The 18231-nt window shown below is 43.8% G+C and overlaps 1 protein-coding gene across 3 annotated transcripts in view; it reads left to right on the top strand.

Moving 5' to 3' along the window:
* Window positions 1–18231, top strand: part of macrod2 (mono-ADP ribosylhydrolase 2) — a 455835-nt gene that overhangs the window by 305912 nt on the left and 131692 nt on the right. For all 3 annotated transcript variants that reach the window (XM_031579216.2, XM_012829891.3, XM_031579217.2), the window contains exon 6: window positions 7667–7788. In XM_031579216.2, the coding sequence (XP_031435076.1) occupies window positions 7667–7788 (122 nt within the window). The remainder of the gene's footprint in view (window positions 1–7666; window positions 7789–18231) is intronic.

Genomic DNA, 18231 nt, shown 5'->3' with positions numbered 1-18231 from the left:
TCAGGTCAAGGAAGATTTAACAGAAGAGAATTAGTCTACCGTAGCCAGGCTAGAGTCTTATAGCGAACAAAGACACAGTCTAATTTTGCTGAAATGCATACCCAGCTGCTTCCTTATAAAAGTAATGTGTGAACAATCTAGTCAGCAAGTTTGCATGCTTTTTTCCTGTTAACCCATCAAGAATGGTGATGGCTGACTTCACCCCGTAGCTTACATGGAAAGTCAATTCTGCCTGGGTTCCTTAATGGACTGTAAGTCATTATGTGCTTTGTTGATCTTTAAGTGCAAAGATAATTGCGGTGGGCAGCGTGAAAGCCATTTGATTACTGTCAGTTGGCTCCCATGAATTCTAATAGGTCTAATTGTACGGCCCCAATTCATCATCCAAGCATCACTTGCTTTCCGTATTAGCAGTGTACCATGATGAAGAAGGGGAGATGAAAACAGGTCAGCAATGGCGGACTTTACCTGAGGACGAGCTCCTCTACAAGAATGACAAGGTCAAATTAAAATCGCTTGACAATACAGTATAGGCAGTGGCAGTCAATGATTCAGTAGTGGAGCGTGCAGTAAAATGTGATGACACGTGTGAGACACTAAAATAGTCTGAGGCACCTTATTTATGTTAGGAGAAGCAGTCGAAGAGGGGAGTGCATGATGGACCGATGTTGCAGAGGAGGAGCAGAGTGCATAATGGGCCGACGTGGATGTTAGCCAGAACTGGAGTAAATGGACTGTTGGTGGAGATTTACATTTCAAATGTGATTTAGTCGTGAATTAGGCCTAATCCCTGTCTGGGAAGCCGTCCCATCCGGGTTTAGCTTTTCTTCGTCTGGCCATATTGGAGCCACATTGTGGGTTAATGCACTGAGGGTAGTGCAGAAGATAGTCGACATCCCAGTCCTTTTTGGCATTTTAAATTGTATTTATTTATTTATTTCTCTAAATGAAATACTCCTTCTAATGATTATTGCACCTTCCCCCCTTGGCGATGCCTCCTTTTATCCCTCCTCTCCCTACACTCTGGCAGTCTTTTTGAACCACAAATAATTTGCTTGCTCATCCTCCCTCCCTTCATAAATGAGTCCCACTGTAAGTTTTTCCTGAACTCTGTGCTCTTGAGCCACTCCTCCAACCGGTCCTGTCTCACTCACAGTGTCTCTCAGGTCCCCCTTCGGTCTGGCACTGCCTAGAATGTCATCACAGGGAGGCTGTTTAAGACCGAGTGTAGTGGTATGAGCCAGAGAGTGCTGACGTGTACTGTTAGGGGCATCAGGAGTATGTAATAGTTTTATACGAGATTCGGATTACGTCTGAAGTTATTGCCCTGTAAAGATCCTACAGATGGATAGATATTAACTAGGTGGTCAGATGAGACTTATAAAAGAGTCAGACTTTGATTCCAAACTTTTAAAAACTTTTGTTCTTCTTATGTCCTATTCCTTATTCAGCATATCCTGGTTTGACTTTTCGTTTCTTAAAAAAAGTGAGAGAGGGTAGAGGTTTATTAAAATGTTATGTCGCAATTTACAGGAGACATTCAAGCCTGCCAAAGTATGATTCATAAATAGCAATTATCCCCTAAATAATTTGTATTTTTGCCAAGTGAAGTCAGACTGCTTAAAAAAAAAAAAAAGAAAAGAAGAAGCAGCTCCTTTGAAGTGTTTCCCCCCAGCGCGGAGGGCTGCCTTCCCCTGGCCCGTCTGAGCTGTTCCCGAGCAGGCTGCCGAGGCGCTGTTTGAAGGTGACGTTTGATGTCCCTCCCAATCAATCCTGTATCAGCAGCGAGAGAAGCAGCTGGTGCACCTGCCCGACTCCACTCGACTCAACTCGGCTCGACTCCGCCCGTCAGCCTCAAAGCCGTATGGCGACGGAGAGATCCCTGGTGTTTGGGGAGGAGGGGTTCTGTTGTGCCTTATGCAAGCTTGAAGGTGTCTCTCTGTGACCGTCAACCATCTCTGTCCCATGTTTGGGTGAAGTGTCATTACGCCTCTCGCACTGGTGGGTGCTCAGTCTCACCTCCCCACGGAGTGTCACACTGCTGTGTCAAAATGAGTATCATACTTCATTATTGTTTGTCACAGTACAATTTCATACTCTAAACAGTACTGCAGGAAGAGCCCACTGCTAGATTCACAATGGTGTCACCATGGGGATATGCTCTCGCAAGAGCTAAAAATTACGTGCTTGCAGCCAAGCTTGTTTAGCAAGTCGCTTGCAGTGCAAGGTCATGAGTTTGTTTCCTGGGGAGAGCAGTCAAAACACAGTCAAAACAAATCCCTTTTCTGCTAGCTGTTTTGGATAAAAGCATCTGCCCAAATAAATAACAGTAAGTGTTAATGAAAACATGATGAAAAGGAAAGCTATGCTTCTTTAAGGTGTGAAAGTGACTTTGTTGTGGTGCTGTGTGCGCTTCTCTAATATGCATTTATTTTTCTTTAAGGATTTTTATTAGGAACCAATTTCATATTCACACAGGCTAATTGCTCAATATTAATTAAATGTTTAGTGTTGATTGTGGAGTGTTTCTGAATGCTGATACTGTGCAAGTCTGCTTTAAACGTCCTTACTTCTACTGCTGTCAGAGTCTAACCTACTGCAAGAGTGGCTTTGTGTTTTTAGTTCTGCCAGGTTCTGCAATGCATCTATGATCGTTTCCTGACCTCCTGAGCTGATGCCTTATTATGGCACACTGGCCATCAGTAAGGGACCGCTTCCCTGGCCTTGAAGAGAGAGCTCCTTTTGTGTTCCCTCAGCTCTCCTATACAGACTCAGTGTTTTTTTTTCTCAACAGCACACAAAGCTCATTCAGTTCCTTTTGTGATCATTGTGAATTAGTCAAAGTACATCGGTGCCATCAAAAGAAGAAGAAGAAAAAAAAGAGACACCTATTGCGAGGGACATATGTTGGGGGACAAAAAGATGGCTGTAATCAAGAGTGCGTCTATGTAACCTTCCGCAGATCCTCTCGGTTACGTAAGTGCCCTCGACTCCCTCTCAGCCTGAGGTGATTGTGTGCATTATGCTGGCTGATTGAGCTGAGGTGCCACACCAGACTCACATCTCCTGCTTTATTACTCAATCCACCTAGCCTCCATTATGTGCCATTCTTCCCAAAAGAGGACGTGCTTCGCTGCTCGCACTTGAGATGTAACTAGATGTCATAAAGCGCTCTCGTCAGTGTAGCGCAGTATTTTTAGCCAAGCAGACACTGTTTTTTTGTGAGCCTGTGACAGTAATTTGGTGCTGATTCGGTACCTCACATTGTGTCCTTTGTTTTGTCACTGTTCAGTGCAAAGTTATTTATTAAATCATTTTGAGAGTTTTTTGTGCAGAAATGAATGCAAATGATATGCCTCGATCCAAAGGATATAAATGCATCAAGTAAGGAGCCTGCCCCTTACACACAAAAGACTTGAGCAAACAGGGTTCATTTGCATGATTAAACCCTATAAATGTTGCACACATTTGCAACAATGCAAACACCTTTTTTTTCAAAAGCAAGAAATCACAATAGTATCTTAATGTTTAGGGCAACCCTTTGTATTGCTAGTGCAAGTGATACAAATGTAATGTAGGGAGATTTATTTTCCTAAGGCGTAATATATTTTGGCATTCTCTGCGTCTTCCATGCTAGATCATCCATATTTAACGACTGCTCTGAGATTGCAGCACATGCCTGACAGGTTTCCTTGGGATGGAGCCCATAAGCATCCCAATGGGGAAAACATATCTACAAACAAGCAGTGCAGGAACCGCCATCACAGCATGCTTCACTGGAAATAATGTCTCGCCAGTGGCCTGTTTGAGTTAAGAGCTACGGCAGAGGGTGAATCGATCCCCGTGTGCCTCCATTTTGTGCCTGGCTGACACGTGTGTCGATGACTGCCGCAATGCTGGTTAATTTGGCTACTGTATATCATTAGGAGGTGACTTATGTGACCCCCCGGCTCCCCATTTCCTCATGCGTGCAAACCACTGTATAGTAGTTAGGACGACTTGGAAAACCAATTGTCGGGAACCTCATGAAGCCTGGGCGTGATGGCCAACACGTGTGCAACCCGGGGGCGGTGTGCGTGCTGCAGAGGGGCCTGAGCCTATGCCTGCCCCTGCTGTGACCCCGCAGCTGGAAACATAGACTGATGTTCACGTGCGCACAGCCCCGCCTATGGCTGCTAGTGCTATCGATCCGTCTGCATGGTTGATTACTTCGCTTCAGGACGAGACGGTGGACAATTTAGGCCGGCTCCAGCTGTTTACAGGATACAGTTTACCGCTCGCTGCGATTGCGGTATCACTTAGACTTGACCTCGATGATCCACCCCTCTCAGTGGGGGCAGGGTAGGACCCCTGTGTGTCTGCGATTCACTTGACCACTGAAAGACCAGACCACTGAGGACCAGACATGGGGGATGGGGCTGGAGGTGACTTTGGCGAGGCCCAAAAACGGGAGAGAGCAGACTGTGACCGTCTGTAATTACACTACATCATGCTCGTGAAATGGTCAATAGTTACAGCCTAATTAACATAATTTAATATCGCCGCTCAGGCGTAATGCAAGCAGCGGCAATTACGTGCACAATTATGAAGGATCTTAAATGAAATCACATATAAAAGTTAACCCTGAGATTGAAAGGGCAGGCTTAACGTTGAGCCTGAGTGCCCCCACCTCTGCGTCCTCGCCACCACCTCACCAGCACCCCCAGCCCCCCCAAAGAGATGTGGAGCCGTCTGTCTGTGCGGTGAGATTCCGCAGACGTCTGCTACCGTCAGTCATCATTAGCCCTCTGAAAAGAATGCGGGCTATCTGGATGAGTCGCGCAGTTGAACTCAGCTTTGCTGTTGCTGACCCACTTGCTCAGCAGTTGCTAATTGACTGCATATGTACCCAGATCAGCTGGGTGAGATGCTAGACAGATGATGCTTTTCATTGTGTCAGCAACTAGGGGCTAGATATCCTTCAAGCTTTGTAAAAACAAGCCAAATGCCTTGTGGGTTAATGCTATGTGATTCATACTTACCTTCACACTCTTATTTAGTACACTCTACTGTTTTGTCACCGGTAGGTCGATGTTATGTATGCATTGAAAACTACTGAATTGTCATATGTAACCATCACTTTACCCACGAACCGAACCAGGTTTGGTTTTAGATTACCATTTATTCATTCAGACGGAAAATGGTTGTATTTTTGTGTACTTGCCTCCGAGCTTGTTCCAAAGTCATATGCGTGGCTATTATAAATGGTGTCTCTTTTCTTTTGGTATACAACCGTTGTTTTATCATCGTGCATTTGTTGAATGATTTATGCTATTTTGCTAGGGTGGATTTGCATGTATTTATACAAAATCATTTATTTACATAACATGAGATTTCTGTTCTAAAGTTCTAAAAACTGTGTATCGCCTTTCATTTCCAAAGGGCTTTGTTCGGGTCCTCTATTTTTTGAAGGGCAAGGCATTTTCCCGAGAAAATCTGAATAAGTTTGCCCCAACTTCCCAAGCTCCTGCTTCTTTTCCAGGCCACTGCGTTACACCCCGGTAATAACGATGTAAATAATGCCTTGAGAGATGTGGAAAGGGAGGAAGCTCAGCCTGGGTGCAAGTCTGGCTCCTTGTGTGATGAGCAAAGAGCAGGGCTTTGCTTCCTCATCAATTCACCAGCGGCCCAGTCTACCACTTTGGGCACACGCTAATTGGCATGTCGCTACTGTGGCCGTGTGGCCTTACATTAATTACATATGAAAAAAACAACTGGACTCTGGCTTTGTTACACAAGGATCATACTCGGCTGTTCCAGCTGCTCTGGGCTGGGCGACGATACCTCACTGTGGCTTATTGCCATTAGTGTACAACATCTGCAGAGCGGAGAACACACAGGGCCTGCCTGCTTGCCTGCCTGCTTGCCTGCCTAGGAAAGTTGCTGTGTTAAGCACCATTTGTATCACAAAAAAACACTGCACAGAACACAGATTAGATCTGAACATATTGCCTTCACTTTTTGCCTGCACATTTCTCCGCAGCTGAATGCATAGCATAAAATGGTCCTAAGTGCATCAGCAGATTTGCGGGAGATTCCTGTAGAATCATGAGCACTAGAGTTTGAGGTCAGACATTAGGGCAATACACGGCAGAACATTTCTGCTGGATTTGAAATGAGAAGTGCTACAGGAAATAAGACAATCAAGTCTTCCCATTGTCACTGCAGCTTCTGAATTTGCTGTATGCATTTTTAACAGAGTTTAACGATGAAAGAAATTCCAAATTAATGAGTCGTGGCTTATCTATCTTTAATAGGGCATGAAGTGAGATTCATGGCTATGAAGCAATACGGTTATTGAAGGAATTATAATGACATATGTGCAATATTTATAAATGTTATTTATGTTTTTCAGAAGAAACAACACATCCTTCATCTTGTATTGCAATTGCTTACTTGTGTGTGTGTGTGTGTGTGTGTGTGTGTGTGTGTGTGTGTGCGTGTGTTTGTGTGTGCGTGCGGATGCTAGTGTGTGTCACATAAGCTATTGTATTCATGCCATTGTGGTTGACTCTGAAACCCATCTTGTCGCTTGTGAACTGAAATGAAATGTGGGGAGAACACATTAATAATTGAGAAAGCTTTTATTCCTTAATAAGCAGATCTTTCTGTTTTCCCCTCTCTCTCTCTCTCTCTCTCTCTCTCTCTCTCTCTCTCTCTCTCGCTCTCAACTTTTCCTATTTGCCTGTGTCTAGTCAGATGCTAAATCACTGAGAGAGACAAACAGGGATGTTATAGGACACACAATGTTGGGACAGTGCATTTGTGTGTGTCTGTGTGTGTGTGTGTGTGTGTGTGTGAGAGGGCCCTGACGTGGCTGTACGGCTTTAGAGGGTCAGACAGAACAGCCCTGTTTATTATTGTTACATAGCCCCCTCAGCCCTGTAAGGAGGCCTCAAGGAGACTAGCTGAAAGGACGCATTATTTCTTTGTCAAATCAGTGCTTACCTTCCTCTTATTTCCCTGTCATCACTCTCATGATTCAGTTAAAGCACGGTACATTCCTCTGTCTGGCCGACTCCGACAAGGAGAAATGTGATTGACAGCCACACACATTGCCGTGCACAAAGAGAGCAAGGCCAAGAAGAGATAGGGATATTTCAATAGATAGGATAAAAGAGTCATGTAATTGATTTTCTATCTGCTCCGCCATTTCATTAACTGAATAAATGTGCTCATTTTGGGCAGTGGGGTTGTTCAGAATGTCCCCATCCTCCCATTGTGAAGACAAACGGAATTCTTGTTTTTCACGGTAATATTTCTTGAATATGAAAAGAGAAGCCTCACAATCCTCAGAGATTAACTGGTTTCTGGGCCAGTAGTACACTATCTTCAACCTGTACAAATCCTTTAGAGTGATTTAACAATGCCTTTTAATGGACACCAAGGAATGGAAAAACTACAATAGACTATTCACAATGTTGTGCCCCTGCAGTTTTCAAATGCCTTTGCCAGTCTGTCTGCATTTCTCCCCATGTTCTTAGAGCTGTCTGGAACTCTTCTCAACAGTTCCATTCTTCTGTTCCTCTGTTCTTAACAGTTCAGTCTGTATTATACATGCGCTGCAATGTAAATGGTGTACATTTAAGCATCCAATAACTCTGGTATGTGCTTTGTTCTCTGACAGATGTGATCCACACAGTGGGACCCATAGCCAGAGGACTTGTGGGCTCTTCCCAGAGAGAGGACCTTGAGGCCTGCTACAAAAACTCTCTGCAGCTGGTCAAGGAGAATGGCTTGCGCTCTGTGGTGAGTGTGTTTTTCCCTTGTTTTACATTTTGGTCTTTTTCTTTTTTTTTCTCCCTCTCTCTATGTTCTGTCAGTGTGTCATTTTGAGCTTCAACCTTGATTGCCCCTGCCCTCAAATAATCTAGAAATGAAGAATACGATTCCCTACGCAAAACAGCACTCAGCCTCCACCATCAGACAAAGAAATGAATAATATTTTGCAGGACATCAACAATGCAGATATGTATTGTGTTCCAGCTTGGTTCTGTCAAGCATAAAAATGTAATAATTTTGCAAAAACATATACAAAATATTTTTGTCAGTTTGATCACTTTTTTTCAGACACAGAAAGTAGACAGTGGAATGCTTTCTCAGAAGTACCAATTCCAAGTATATCTGTTTTTAGAGAAGAGAAGCAATATGAATGTTGTCTTTCCAAAACCTTCTTATTTTGACTGCTGCTGTCTCTTCTGCTTTTCTAATTGAGGGAAAGATGCCAAGATAAACAAATCTTCAGAAAAGTGTGTGGGTTTGATACTGGAACTGAATCTGGTGAAATATGATTGTTATGTATGAATCAGGCAAAGTTCACCTCTCCTCCCCCAACATATTTGAGTTGATGGCTTGATGATTAGTATGAAAATGCGGAAGCTGGGGACAGATGCCATCATTGTTAGGCACAGCTGCCATATCTCTTCCATTTCAGGCAGGGACGGCGCATAATGACTCAAGTTTGTCGGCCAAATAGGCCTCAAAAAACTTGTCCGTCATTGAAATGCCCTCATTTGCTAAGAGGGAGATTATTCTGCAAATGTCACCTGTGTCCAGAGCGTTCCTCCACACTGGAGACGAGCGGAGACAGCCAGAGTAGAGACAGCCAGAGCGGAGCTGAACAGAGCGCATCAGAGCACGGAGGGAGCCTTAATGAAGCTGGCCGGAGACCAGGAGCTTTGGCCGAGACAGCCTTGAGAGTCTGATGGCGCTCTCCTCCAGCTGCTGGCCCTCTCCTGCGCGCTCCCCACCATCTGGTCCACATGAGTTATGAATCTGCTTTATTCCGCAGCGGCGGCCGCCACGGCCACGGGGAGTCAAATAGATTGAGCTCCGTTCAGAAAATGAGGATAGGGAGGGGGGGTGGGATGACAATCCTTAGCTCTCATAGTTCACCCGATAGCATGGAGCAGGGGATTATCAACAGTCAGGGCTGAGGAGTGTGTGTGTGTGTGTGTGTGTGTGTGTCAAAGGGACGCGTGCCTGACCTGGGCGTCTGACGGAGCTGGCTGGTCTTAGGGTGATGTTCTACTGCCCAGTTTACATTACATTGCTGAACCAGCTCACTAATTTGCAGTGAGAACACGTGTGGGATTAGAGTAGGGTGGGGTGGGGGTTAGGGTTGGAATGCGATCCAGGAGAAAAGCACATAGTGGCCTGCCTGAGTAAGGCTTTAGCCAAAAAAACAGAGTCCCAGAGTCGGTAACAGAGGGGTTATTAGTGTTTTTGGGCCGCGGGGCACGTGCTGAAGAATAACGCTGACTCCCTGACGTAGGACCTCATTAGGCCGTGGTGGGTTGTCGCTGGAAAAGGAGCTGGATCCTACCTTTGTTTTTCTTCCTTCTCCCTCTGCTCCACTCGCGGATGCCGTACTTTGTTTCGGGCACATTCCAGAGATTTATTTCGTTTCCCGCCCTCATTTATTTATTCAATAATTCATATATTTATGAAAAACACGGCTCTGTTTTCACTCGGAGCCAGGCCCCGGTTCTGTAGGAAGTATTTTGACAGCTGCTGCGGATTGAGACGGCCCTGTGAAAACAACGGGAGCTCTGTGATTGGCCAGGCGGCCACCTGCAGGACAAGTTGCGGTGTCACACCCGACCCCAGCACCTTTGGACTCCCCACCTCACTCTAACAGTGCGGGCAGTAGAAGTAGAAGGGGAGGATCTGAGCTAGACGCTCATGTGTGGTAGAGTGGAGGATCTCCCCTCCCCACCCCTCTTGTACTCTCCCCTTCCTTCCCTAGCCGGCGAGGGCGCAGTGCTGGGAGTCTGGATGGTGGGTCCCAGGCTCTCAGCTGGCAGCTTACTGCTAAGCTCATTGGGAGGCAACGGTAGACGAGGAGAGCTGAGGGGCTCCCAGTCAGTGAGGCATGCTGGGAAAGTAGGGGGCTGAGGGCTGCTGCTTTTGGAAACACTAGAGGGATGACTCCCTATTGGGGATTCCAGAGCATTACAAAGGGTTCCGAGTCAAAACAACACACACTGGGAAGAGAGCAAATGAGAGAGAAAAAGAGAGAGACAGCGCGAGAGAGTGAGAGAGAGAGAGAAGCAAAATAAACTTGCACATAAAAGATTGAAACAGGAGGAGCATGCTGCTTAATCCCTACACTTGAGAGCCCAAAGCAAGCCCTCAGGCTACGAGTGCCACAGACACGTGCTGTGCTGCACATTAACTGCCAAGCCTAATTCCCCACGATCGCTTCAAAGAGATAGTGACTTGCAAAAAAGTTTTTTTTGTTGTCTGTTTTTTTTTTCGATGAGTAGAGGAAATTCAATGCCTAATGCTCCTTTGAAACATTCAAAACTGGAAACATTGCTTTTAATAGTAATATTGGGTTCGGGTCTGTGTTTCTGCCTAGCGGTAGAGCAGAAAAATGCAATATATTTTTTCAGGCTAAAATAGTCGCCTTAATTTCCTCTAGGATTTACGCCAGCTCCTCTATGGTGCTTTTCCAATTTTGTGTGAGGGAGAAAGAGAGTGAATTGATAATGGTCCACCCACAGCCCCTTAAATAACCATAAATGACAAAAGGCACAATGATCACAATGAATTACCTGTGGGCGAGATAAAAAGGCATTGCATTCGGTTCTTATTTTTGCCGTTGCCAAAGTATTCTCATGCAGATAGTGATGAATAATGTTGCGCTGGGATGCTAGCGCTGCATGCATTAGTTTAGTCTGTCAGCACCAGGCTCCACGGAAAATGTCTGGCTGAGATTCTGCATGAAGGATGGGCATCATATAAAAAATGACGAACTCCTCGAGCCAAGAAGCAACACGCTTAACCCCTGCAGATGCAGTTCAGCGCGCCGTGGAAGAGGAGGTGTGTGTGCGTGTCTGCGTGTGTGCGTGTTTGTGTGTGTGTGTGTGTGTGTGTGTGTGTGTGTGTGTGTGTGTGTGTGTGTGTGTGAGTGCACACTCTTTGTCTCTGTCCAGTCTGTGCGTTTTGCCCGGCTCTATATTTAGCAGCCAGTGCCCTGCTTGGACGCTTTTTGGAAAAGAGAGGATGATAAGATGTTATCTTCTCTCCTCTCCTCCATGGTACGTGTGTGTGTGTGTCTCTGTGTGTGTGTGTGTGTGTGTGTGTGTGTGTGTGTGTGTGTGTGGTGGGGGGTAGGTGGGTGAAGTTTTCTTCTCAAGTGTGCAATGTGTGTGTTACTGGGCCTGAGTGTGAATGAGACCTCTCCAGTTGGTAACTTGCTGTGTGTGTTGGAGAGAGAAAGAGGCACGGCAAGTTTATTTATACAGCACATTTAATACACAGAGGTGACCAGGGAAGAGATAAACAATATAATTAAAATGAAGCAAAAAACATAATTAAAAGAACATATAAGGTACATAAGAATAGAATAAAAGCATAATTAAAAGAACATATAAGGTACATTTAAATAGAATAAAAACATTGTGTACACATGTGGTTTGTGTGAATGTATCTGTCAGTGTACACAAGGACATATGGGTACATTGGTGTGTGTGTGTGTATGTGTGTGTATAAATGTGTGTGTGTATGAGTGTGTGTGTATGTGTGTGTATAAATGTGTGTGTGTATGAGTGTGTGTGTGTGTGTCCACTGAGAGTGGTCATGCTGCTCCACTCGAGCCCAGAGGAGACTCTGACTCTAGCCCTCCTCCGCCTCCTCCTCCTCCTCCTCCTCCTCCTCCTCTTCCTCCTCGCCCAGGCCAAGTGAGCAATCTGTCACAGCCCCCGAGGCTCAGCGGAGCAGCAAGTGACCGCAGCCCCTTTGCTGAGGACACCGCCACCGCTAACTGTGCTCCGGAACGCCAGCCAGGGGAATTGTGGGTAGCGGGGGTTCGAAAAGGGACACACTGGCCATGTGCTTGCGATGCCACAAAACGTTCTCAGGCGTCCAGAGCTCAAGAACCCGAGGAGCGGCAGGGCCACTGGATGGAAAAATGACCTGAGAAGCTTCTGTTTTCACACCCTTCATCAGACCTAGTATTCGGTCTGCAGAGAGGATCAGCAGAGCCTGCTGTGGCAGGAGGGGCGTGACTTCAGCTGGTCAGATTCAGATTGAAAATGGATTGTGGCAATAATACTGTCTCTGCCTGGTCGATTGGCAGGGAGACCCACTCCAGCAGACTGTCAATATTAGCTCGAGCCAGAACATAATAAATAGTCACATCTCAGTTCCTCTGATGTATAGAGCATGGCTGGATTTTCTTTTTTTTTTGTTGAAAGGGCTGGATACAGTATGTTGGGAAACTCAATACTCTGTAGCCCCCCAGTCCATATAAGGCAGAGGAAATGAACAGAAGAAGGTCTGAAAGCTGCAGATGACTTTAAACTTGGCCCTGGGGATATGCTGTCGAGAGGCACTGAAATCGTCTTTGGAAATTAAGCTTGGAAACTGCTCGGTCTGTAAGTGAGCAGTTTGTAAAGGTTTGGTAATGGACGCTGTCTGTAAAAAAAATTGAGGTTAGATAGTATGAATGAAGTATGTTTTTGTTTGAAATGCAAGTGAAAGTAGAACATTTGCACTACTTCTCAAGTTAGAGTGCAGTTTCTGAGACAGCCTTGTTAGAATTAACTCTGGTGCTGGCTTTAGCTCTGTCACCATGGGGACGTAGGCCCCTAAGGCCTGGATGATTCCTGGGGAAGTAATGGTAGTGGGGTCCCATATTCATGCCAGGCTGATCTAGAACGACTAGAACAACTACCCCCCAAAAAATACAGCCATCGAACAACAAGTCGTGCGAGTTCGAAGGACACCACCATCTGGAAACTGTTCAGCTCTCCGAACCGATTCATCTCCACACTCACAACATGGCCTCTGCTGCTGACCTCGCACAAAGAGAAATAATTATGTTTACTCAAAACATCATTATCATCTTAAAATTTAAATTGATTTATTTTGGTTATTACTCACCATTTGATGTCGCTTATTGAATTATGTGCCCTTGCGTTCGAAGAGAGTGCTTGGCCCTAAACTGCCTCTCGGGAAAAACTTTTGGCGAAACAAATGAGTACATGACAATGAAAATGCACGCTCTGTGGCTACGCCGGGAATCTGAAGTACCTCAGGCGGCTATGATCGCGGACTAATGGGCCCATGGGAAAAATGGAATGCCGTTTTTAATGTGACCACAATGGACCCACAGTTTGGTGCTTTCCAAAACACTTCTATCATTAGGATATTTTTGGTGAACGTGCAGTGGGTTGGAGTTTTGGTTGCCAGCTGTCATTCTGCGCAGTGACAGAGCCAGAGGCCATATTTTGTGGCCTTTCTCCCAGCTCCCAGGCAGAAACTGATGTGTCTTTCAGTCATAACACTAGCTTGCACTAAGTTCTGAGAGGAAAACCACAAATTGCCTGTTGAAAAAATGCTGAAAGCCAACTGAATGAATGATGAATGATACTGTATGATAAGATTGAATATCCCACCAAATATCCTCCAATGTTTTTGTTGTGGTATGTGTTTCAAGCTGCTCTTGTAATTGGCATTCTTTGACTGCTAGCTCTGTGACTTTTTGTTGTTGTTATTTTTAGGGAAATGCAGAACATAGAAACCAGCTATAACAGATGACTGTTGCCAGTTTTTTTTTTTTTTTTTTTATTTATTTACTTGAGAGCTTTTTCTTAAAATTGACATCAAAATTAAATCACATGGAAAAATGTTTTAGATACAGTTGGGAATGTCATGTTATGAAGAGAATGGGAAATGAGTGACAAATGTCTCAGTTTATTGCCAGTGCTGCCCTGTGTGTTTTGGTGATCCCTAGCTCAGGGCTGAAAAAGCTGATGAGATATCCCTCCTTATAAATTATGCATATTTTACTCTAAATTTGATCAGGCTTCGTGTGTTTACCCAATTTTTTCATCTCAGAGGTTTTCAGAATGCTAGAGGTTCCGTAAGACCTGTCAAACCATTCTTTGTGCAGCTTCATGCAGCTTTCAGTCAGTGAATCAAGAGAGCTGTTGTTAAATTGTTGACCAGGTCTGACAACGTGAAAGGTTTTTTCTTTTTTTCTGTGGTACCATGGCACTGAATCAGACTATATGGCATAGGTCTGTATGGAAACCCTGTAATGAACATGTGTTCAAATGTATTTAAGCAGTATGAAGAGAGAGAGTGGGGCTAGTGAAGGATATCCTCACAGCTGTGATTCGGCCAGAGGTTGAGTGCTACAGGTAATCACAGCCATGAGGAGATCCTTTACCAGCCCCATGAACACAAGTGTCATGTTGCTTTTGTACAGCAGTTCTACTACCGACTTATTGAGTTTGAAGACACCATATTGTGTTTTCCTTCATTTATTTCAACTTTGTTTATTCGTTCTTCACCCCTAAAAAGAGTTTTCGGCTCCAAGTGCTGCCAAACAATGAATATTGTCAAGTACTCTTCAGACAAGTTGAGTCAGAGAGACTTTTTGTCCACAGTAATTTGTACTCACCTGTCTTCAGGTTACATGTCAATTTGCACATTCCCTCTACTCCATTTGCTTCCTTTCCTCACTCTAAAACTGTGAAATGTTATAAATCGCCGCCTGCCATTCTGCTCTCTCGCCTTGAACGAGCAGAATGTTGATGTACAATTCAATGGTTAAAGTATATCATACGCGGAGTGATTACTAGCAAGTGAGGTTGTTCCAGGATATCCTCTCTCATGGAATGCCTCTTGTCTAACCAGAAATGAATAAATCGGTCGACTGGATCTAACTTTTTTACAAACAGTATTATATATGAAGGTAGGTCCTGTCTACCAACCCACACATACCCTCACAATAGGGTATGTGTCATATGTTCCTGGCAGTATAGAAGCTTCAGAAATAGAGCTCAGTAATCACTGGTGCTACTCATAGCAGCCAAGTAGCACACCTACCACATTGCCATGCAGAGACAATGATTTAGGGGTACCTAAAAATGATTTATTTTATGATAAAAAAATGTATTGGACTTGGATTGATATAATACAAGTATATTTTCCTTGTTCTTGTATTTAAAAAATGGTGTTACGTGCTGTGACCCATTTAGAGTTTTCCAAGGCTTCTACATGGGTTTTGTCATTCAAGTTTCATCATATATTGGATAATAATAATAATAATAAAACTTTTTATTTATATAGCACCTTTCATGCAAAAGAATGCAGCTCAAAGTGCTTTACAGCAAATACATAATATGCACAAAGAAATGACATGCACATAAAAATAGACATCAAAGAAACATAACAAAGATATAGTGCAAAAAAAAAAAAAATTATTATAATTATAATTATAGAGATATATTTAATCCAACCCCTTAATATCACCAGTAGAGATTTAAATTAAATTAAAAGTATTTATATATATATATAGTGCGAAGTGGTAGCTAGTTAAAGGCTAATGTGAAGAGGTACGTTTTTAGTTTTTTTTAAAGATGTTAAGCGAGCTGGCTTCCCTGATGTCTATAGGCAGTATGTTCCATAGCACTGGGGCGTAATTGACAAATGCTGCGTCCCCGATTTTCTTACGGCTTTTGCTGGGAACCTCCAATAAACCAGCATTCGATAATCGCAGTGTTCTTGAGGGCAAGATTGGATGTATTCATTATGTATTGGAGAGGGATCCGTTTATTGGAAGCACCCCGCTCTTTGTTTCACCCCGAATTATGTGCATATTATATCTATAATAATACATCATTGGTTAAAATAACAACGGCTAATCTTCCTAATCGTGTACTGATTCAACACATTAAATACATGTCTGTGTGTCTGAGATGTGTTTGCTGAGCCAATACATGAAGACGGCATAGCAGAGTAACAGCAGTTAAATGAATTAGGCATGAGAGGAATGTAATACAGATGTGCATTTTTCTGTGTTTTAAGTAGGGCTGAACGATTAATTGCATTTGCGATTTAATCGCGATATGATAGAACGCGATTTTCTAACCGCAACGTTCGCGATTAAAAAACGTGGTCACAAAAAAAAAAAATATTTAAATCATTTTTTTTTTTTTTTAAGATGGTACATTTTGCACACAGTCTTTAAAAAGTGCATGCCTAGTTTTGTTGTTCTTGTTTCTGTAATGAGCAGTTAAATAAAAATGTAAAATGTGGGAAAGAATATTTTACACTAAATGTATCTAATATTGTGTTGGTCATATTTAAATCATTCATTACGTTTTGTTGGGAAAAAAAGAGGATAAAAAAAAAATCGCATATCGAATCGCAATCGCAATATTTTGGTAAAAAATCGCAATTAGATTATTTTCCCAAATCGTTCAGCCCTAGTTTTAAGCACATTGCTGTGCGCTCTACCAGTAATTTAGTCTCCACTTTAACACAGGCGCACCGGGGCTACTGGTGCCCTTGAATGGCAGTGCAGTGAGGTCAGGGCAGAGGATATTAATAACGAGATTTAAAAAACAAAACAAAAGAAAAGCACGTTTTGGGCAACCTGATTTGTATGTATTTAAATGCTGCCGTCGAAAACTTTATGACTCTCCACCTTAGCTGCTCTCCAGCTTTGAGAGACGCAATTCCCTCAGTGATTAATTCATGAATTTGCATTTATGTACTTAACAGATCCTGGTAAAACTTTATTTTTTCCTCTTTTTTTTTTTTGGTGCCCAGGCTCCCTTTTTTGCTTCCTGTGGCTCATAAATTATTGTCTCAGAGAGTAAGTGGCTTGGAATTCAATTACGGACTGGCACTGAGCAGTATAAAGCTTTTATTGTGCACACACGTGGCCTGCTTATAAGGCCCACTAAGCAAACTGAACATTAAACTGTGCCTCTTGTGAGGAGGTTTATGAGACTTCCATTTAAACACCGCGTTCCCCCTCTGTTTTTCTCCTCTAAGCTCAGCCACCTGATACACACTCTTGCAGTTAAGAGAGACATTTCTTCCCTACGGTTTGAATGATGGAGAGGAGGAAGCCGTGTATTGCATGTGTCGGTTGTTTTAGTTTCCTGATCATAGAACAGGATTTATCTTTATTTTTGTGAAGGAATGAATTTCCTTCTCCCACCTACTCTTTTACATGGGTCGGCCATACACAGAGAACAATTATTCCAGCCAGGATATAGTGAAGACCTACAGTACAACACTCCCCAACAAGGAGTTAAATAGTAAGTTGTGAACAAGCAGTAAACAAGTAAACATGCAGTAATACTAAAAGTAAGTCATAAACAGTCCCTTCCATTTTCACGGCTAAGCAGGTGGAAGGTTGTAAAGATGAAATATGTGGCCGTCCCTTTGGATTCCCTGTATACGGGGTGTGAGGGATGATTGCCTTTGTCAAGGGTTGCAGTGTTGTGTTCTAAAAGCTTCTTGCTATTTGGTTTTGTGTAGATGCATATGCTCATCAAACTGTGTGTTACTACATGTTTACCATGCTTTATGTCAAAATGCTTAGAGTGAATGATCACATATGGAATCCCAAAATGGAAGTGTGTTTATCGAGCTCATCAGAGCACGCTTGAGGTAGTGTTTGCTTTCTTTATGGAACATTACTCCCCACCATCACCGTGGTAACGACTGCACTCCATGCAAACGAGTTGGGTTATGTGGCTTGGGCCGCCACACAGTGCTCTACGGACACTTAGATCTCTGTGCCCTCGTCGGAGACACCTGTGTGCATCTAAAAGGTTAATTAGGCAGAAGCTCCTTAAAGGTCACGCTGTCACTTAAATTTGTCAGCGCTATTTATCTGATCTGGATTGTAGCCAATTAGCCCAATTAGCTCCAATTAGGGGAGTGACGGCGTGCCACCCAGTTCAAATTAACTAGCAGAGGAACGGTAATTACCTGAGAGGCCTGGGTTCTAAGAAGGCACCAATGTAGTAAACTAGGGCAGGAAAGGCTCACCCCTCCCCTGACATGTGGCATTAAGAAAGTCGGACTTGCGCTGAGTTTGGGCTCTGTGAAATATATGTAAAATGTGACATTTCCGCACCCTATGAGAGGAGTAATCGTGCTTGATTGGGCCAAATGGAGGCGGGGAGAAGACTCGTCCCATAGTGAAGGGGGGTTGGGGGGGGCATAGCGAGGACGCCTAGACTGTGATTACAGACCTGAGTTCACCTCCGTTTTGGGAGAAAGTTATTCAGAAGCGCGTCTGCATCTGATGAAAGCTTTCGACCCTTCCGAGTCGTGCATAAGCTCAAACACAGTTGATCAGTCTTTTATGCGTCAGCCTCAGACATCACTTTATTTCTCTTTCTCTCTCTCTGTTCCACCTTCTATCTCTCT

The sequence above is a fragment of the Clupea harengus genome, chromosome 13, assembly GCF_900700415.2.
Source record: "Clupea harengus chromosome 13, Ch_v2.0.2, whole genome shotgun sequence".
NCBI lineage: Eukaryota > Metazoa > Chordata > Actinopteri > Clupeiformes > Clupeidae > Clupea > Clupea harengus.
Note: the sequence above shows the minus strand (reverse complement) of the source record. Positions and strands in the feature narration are given on the sequence as shown.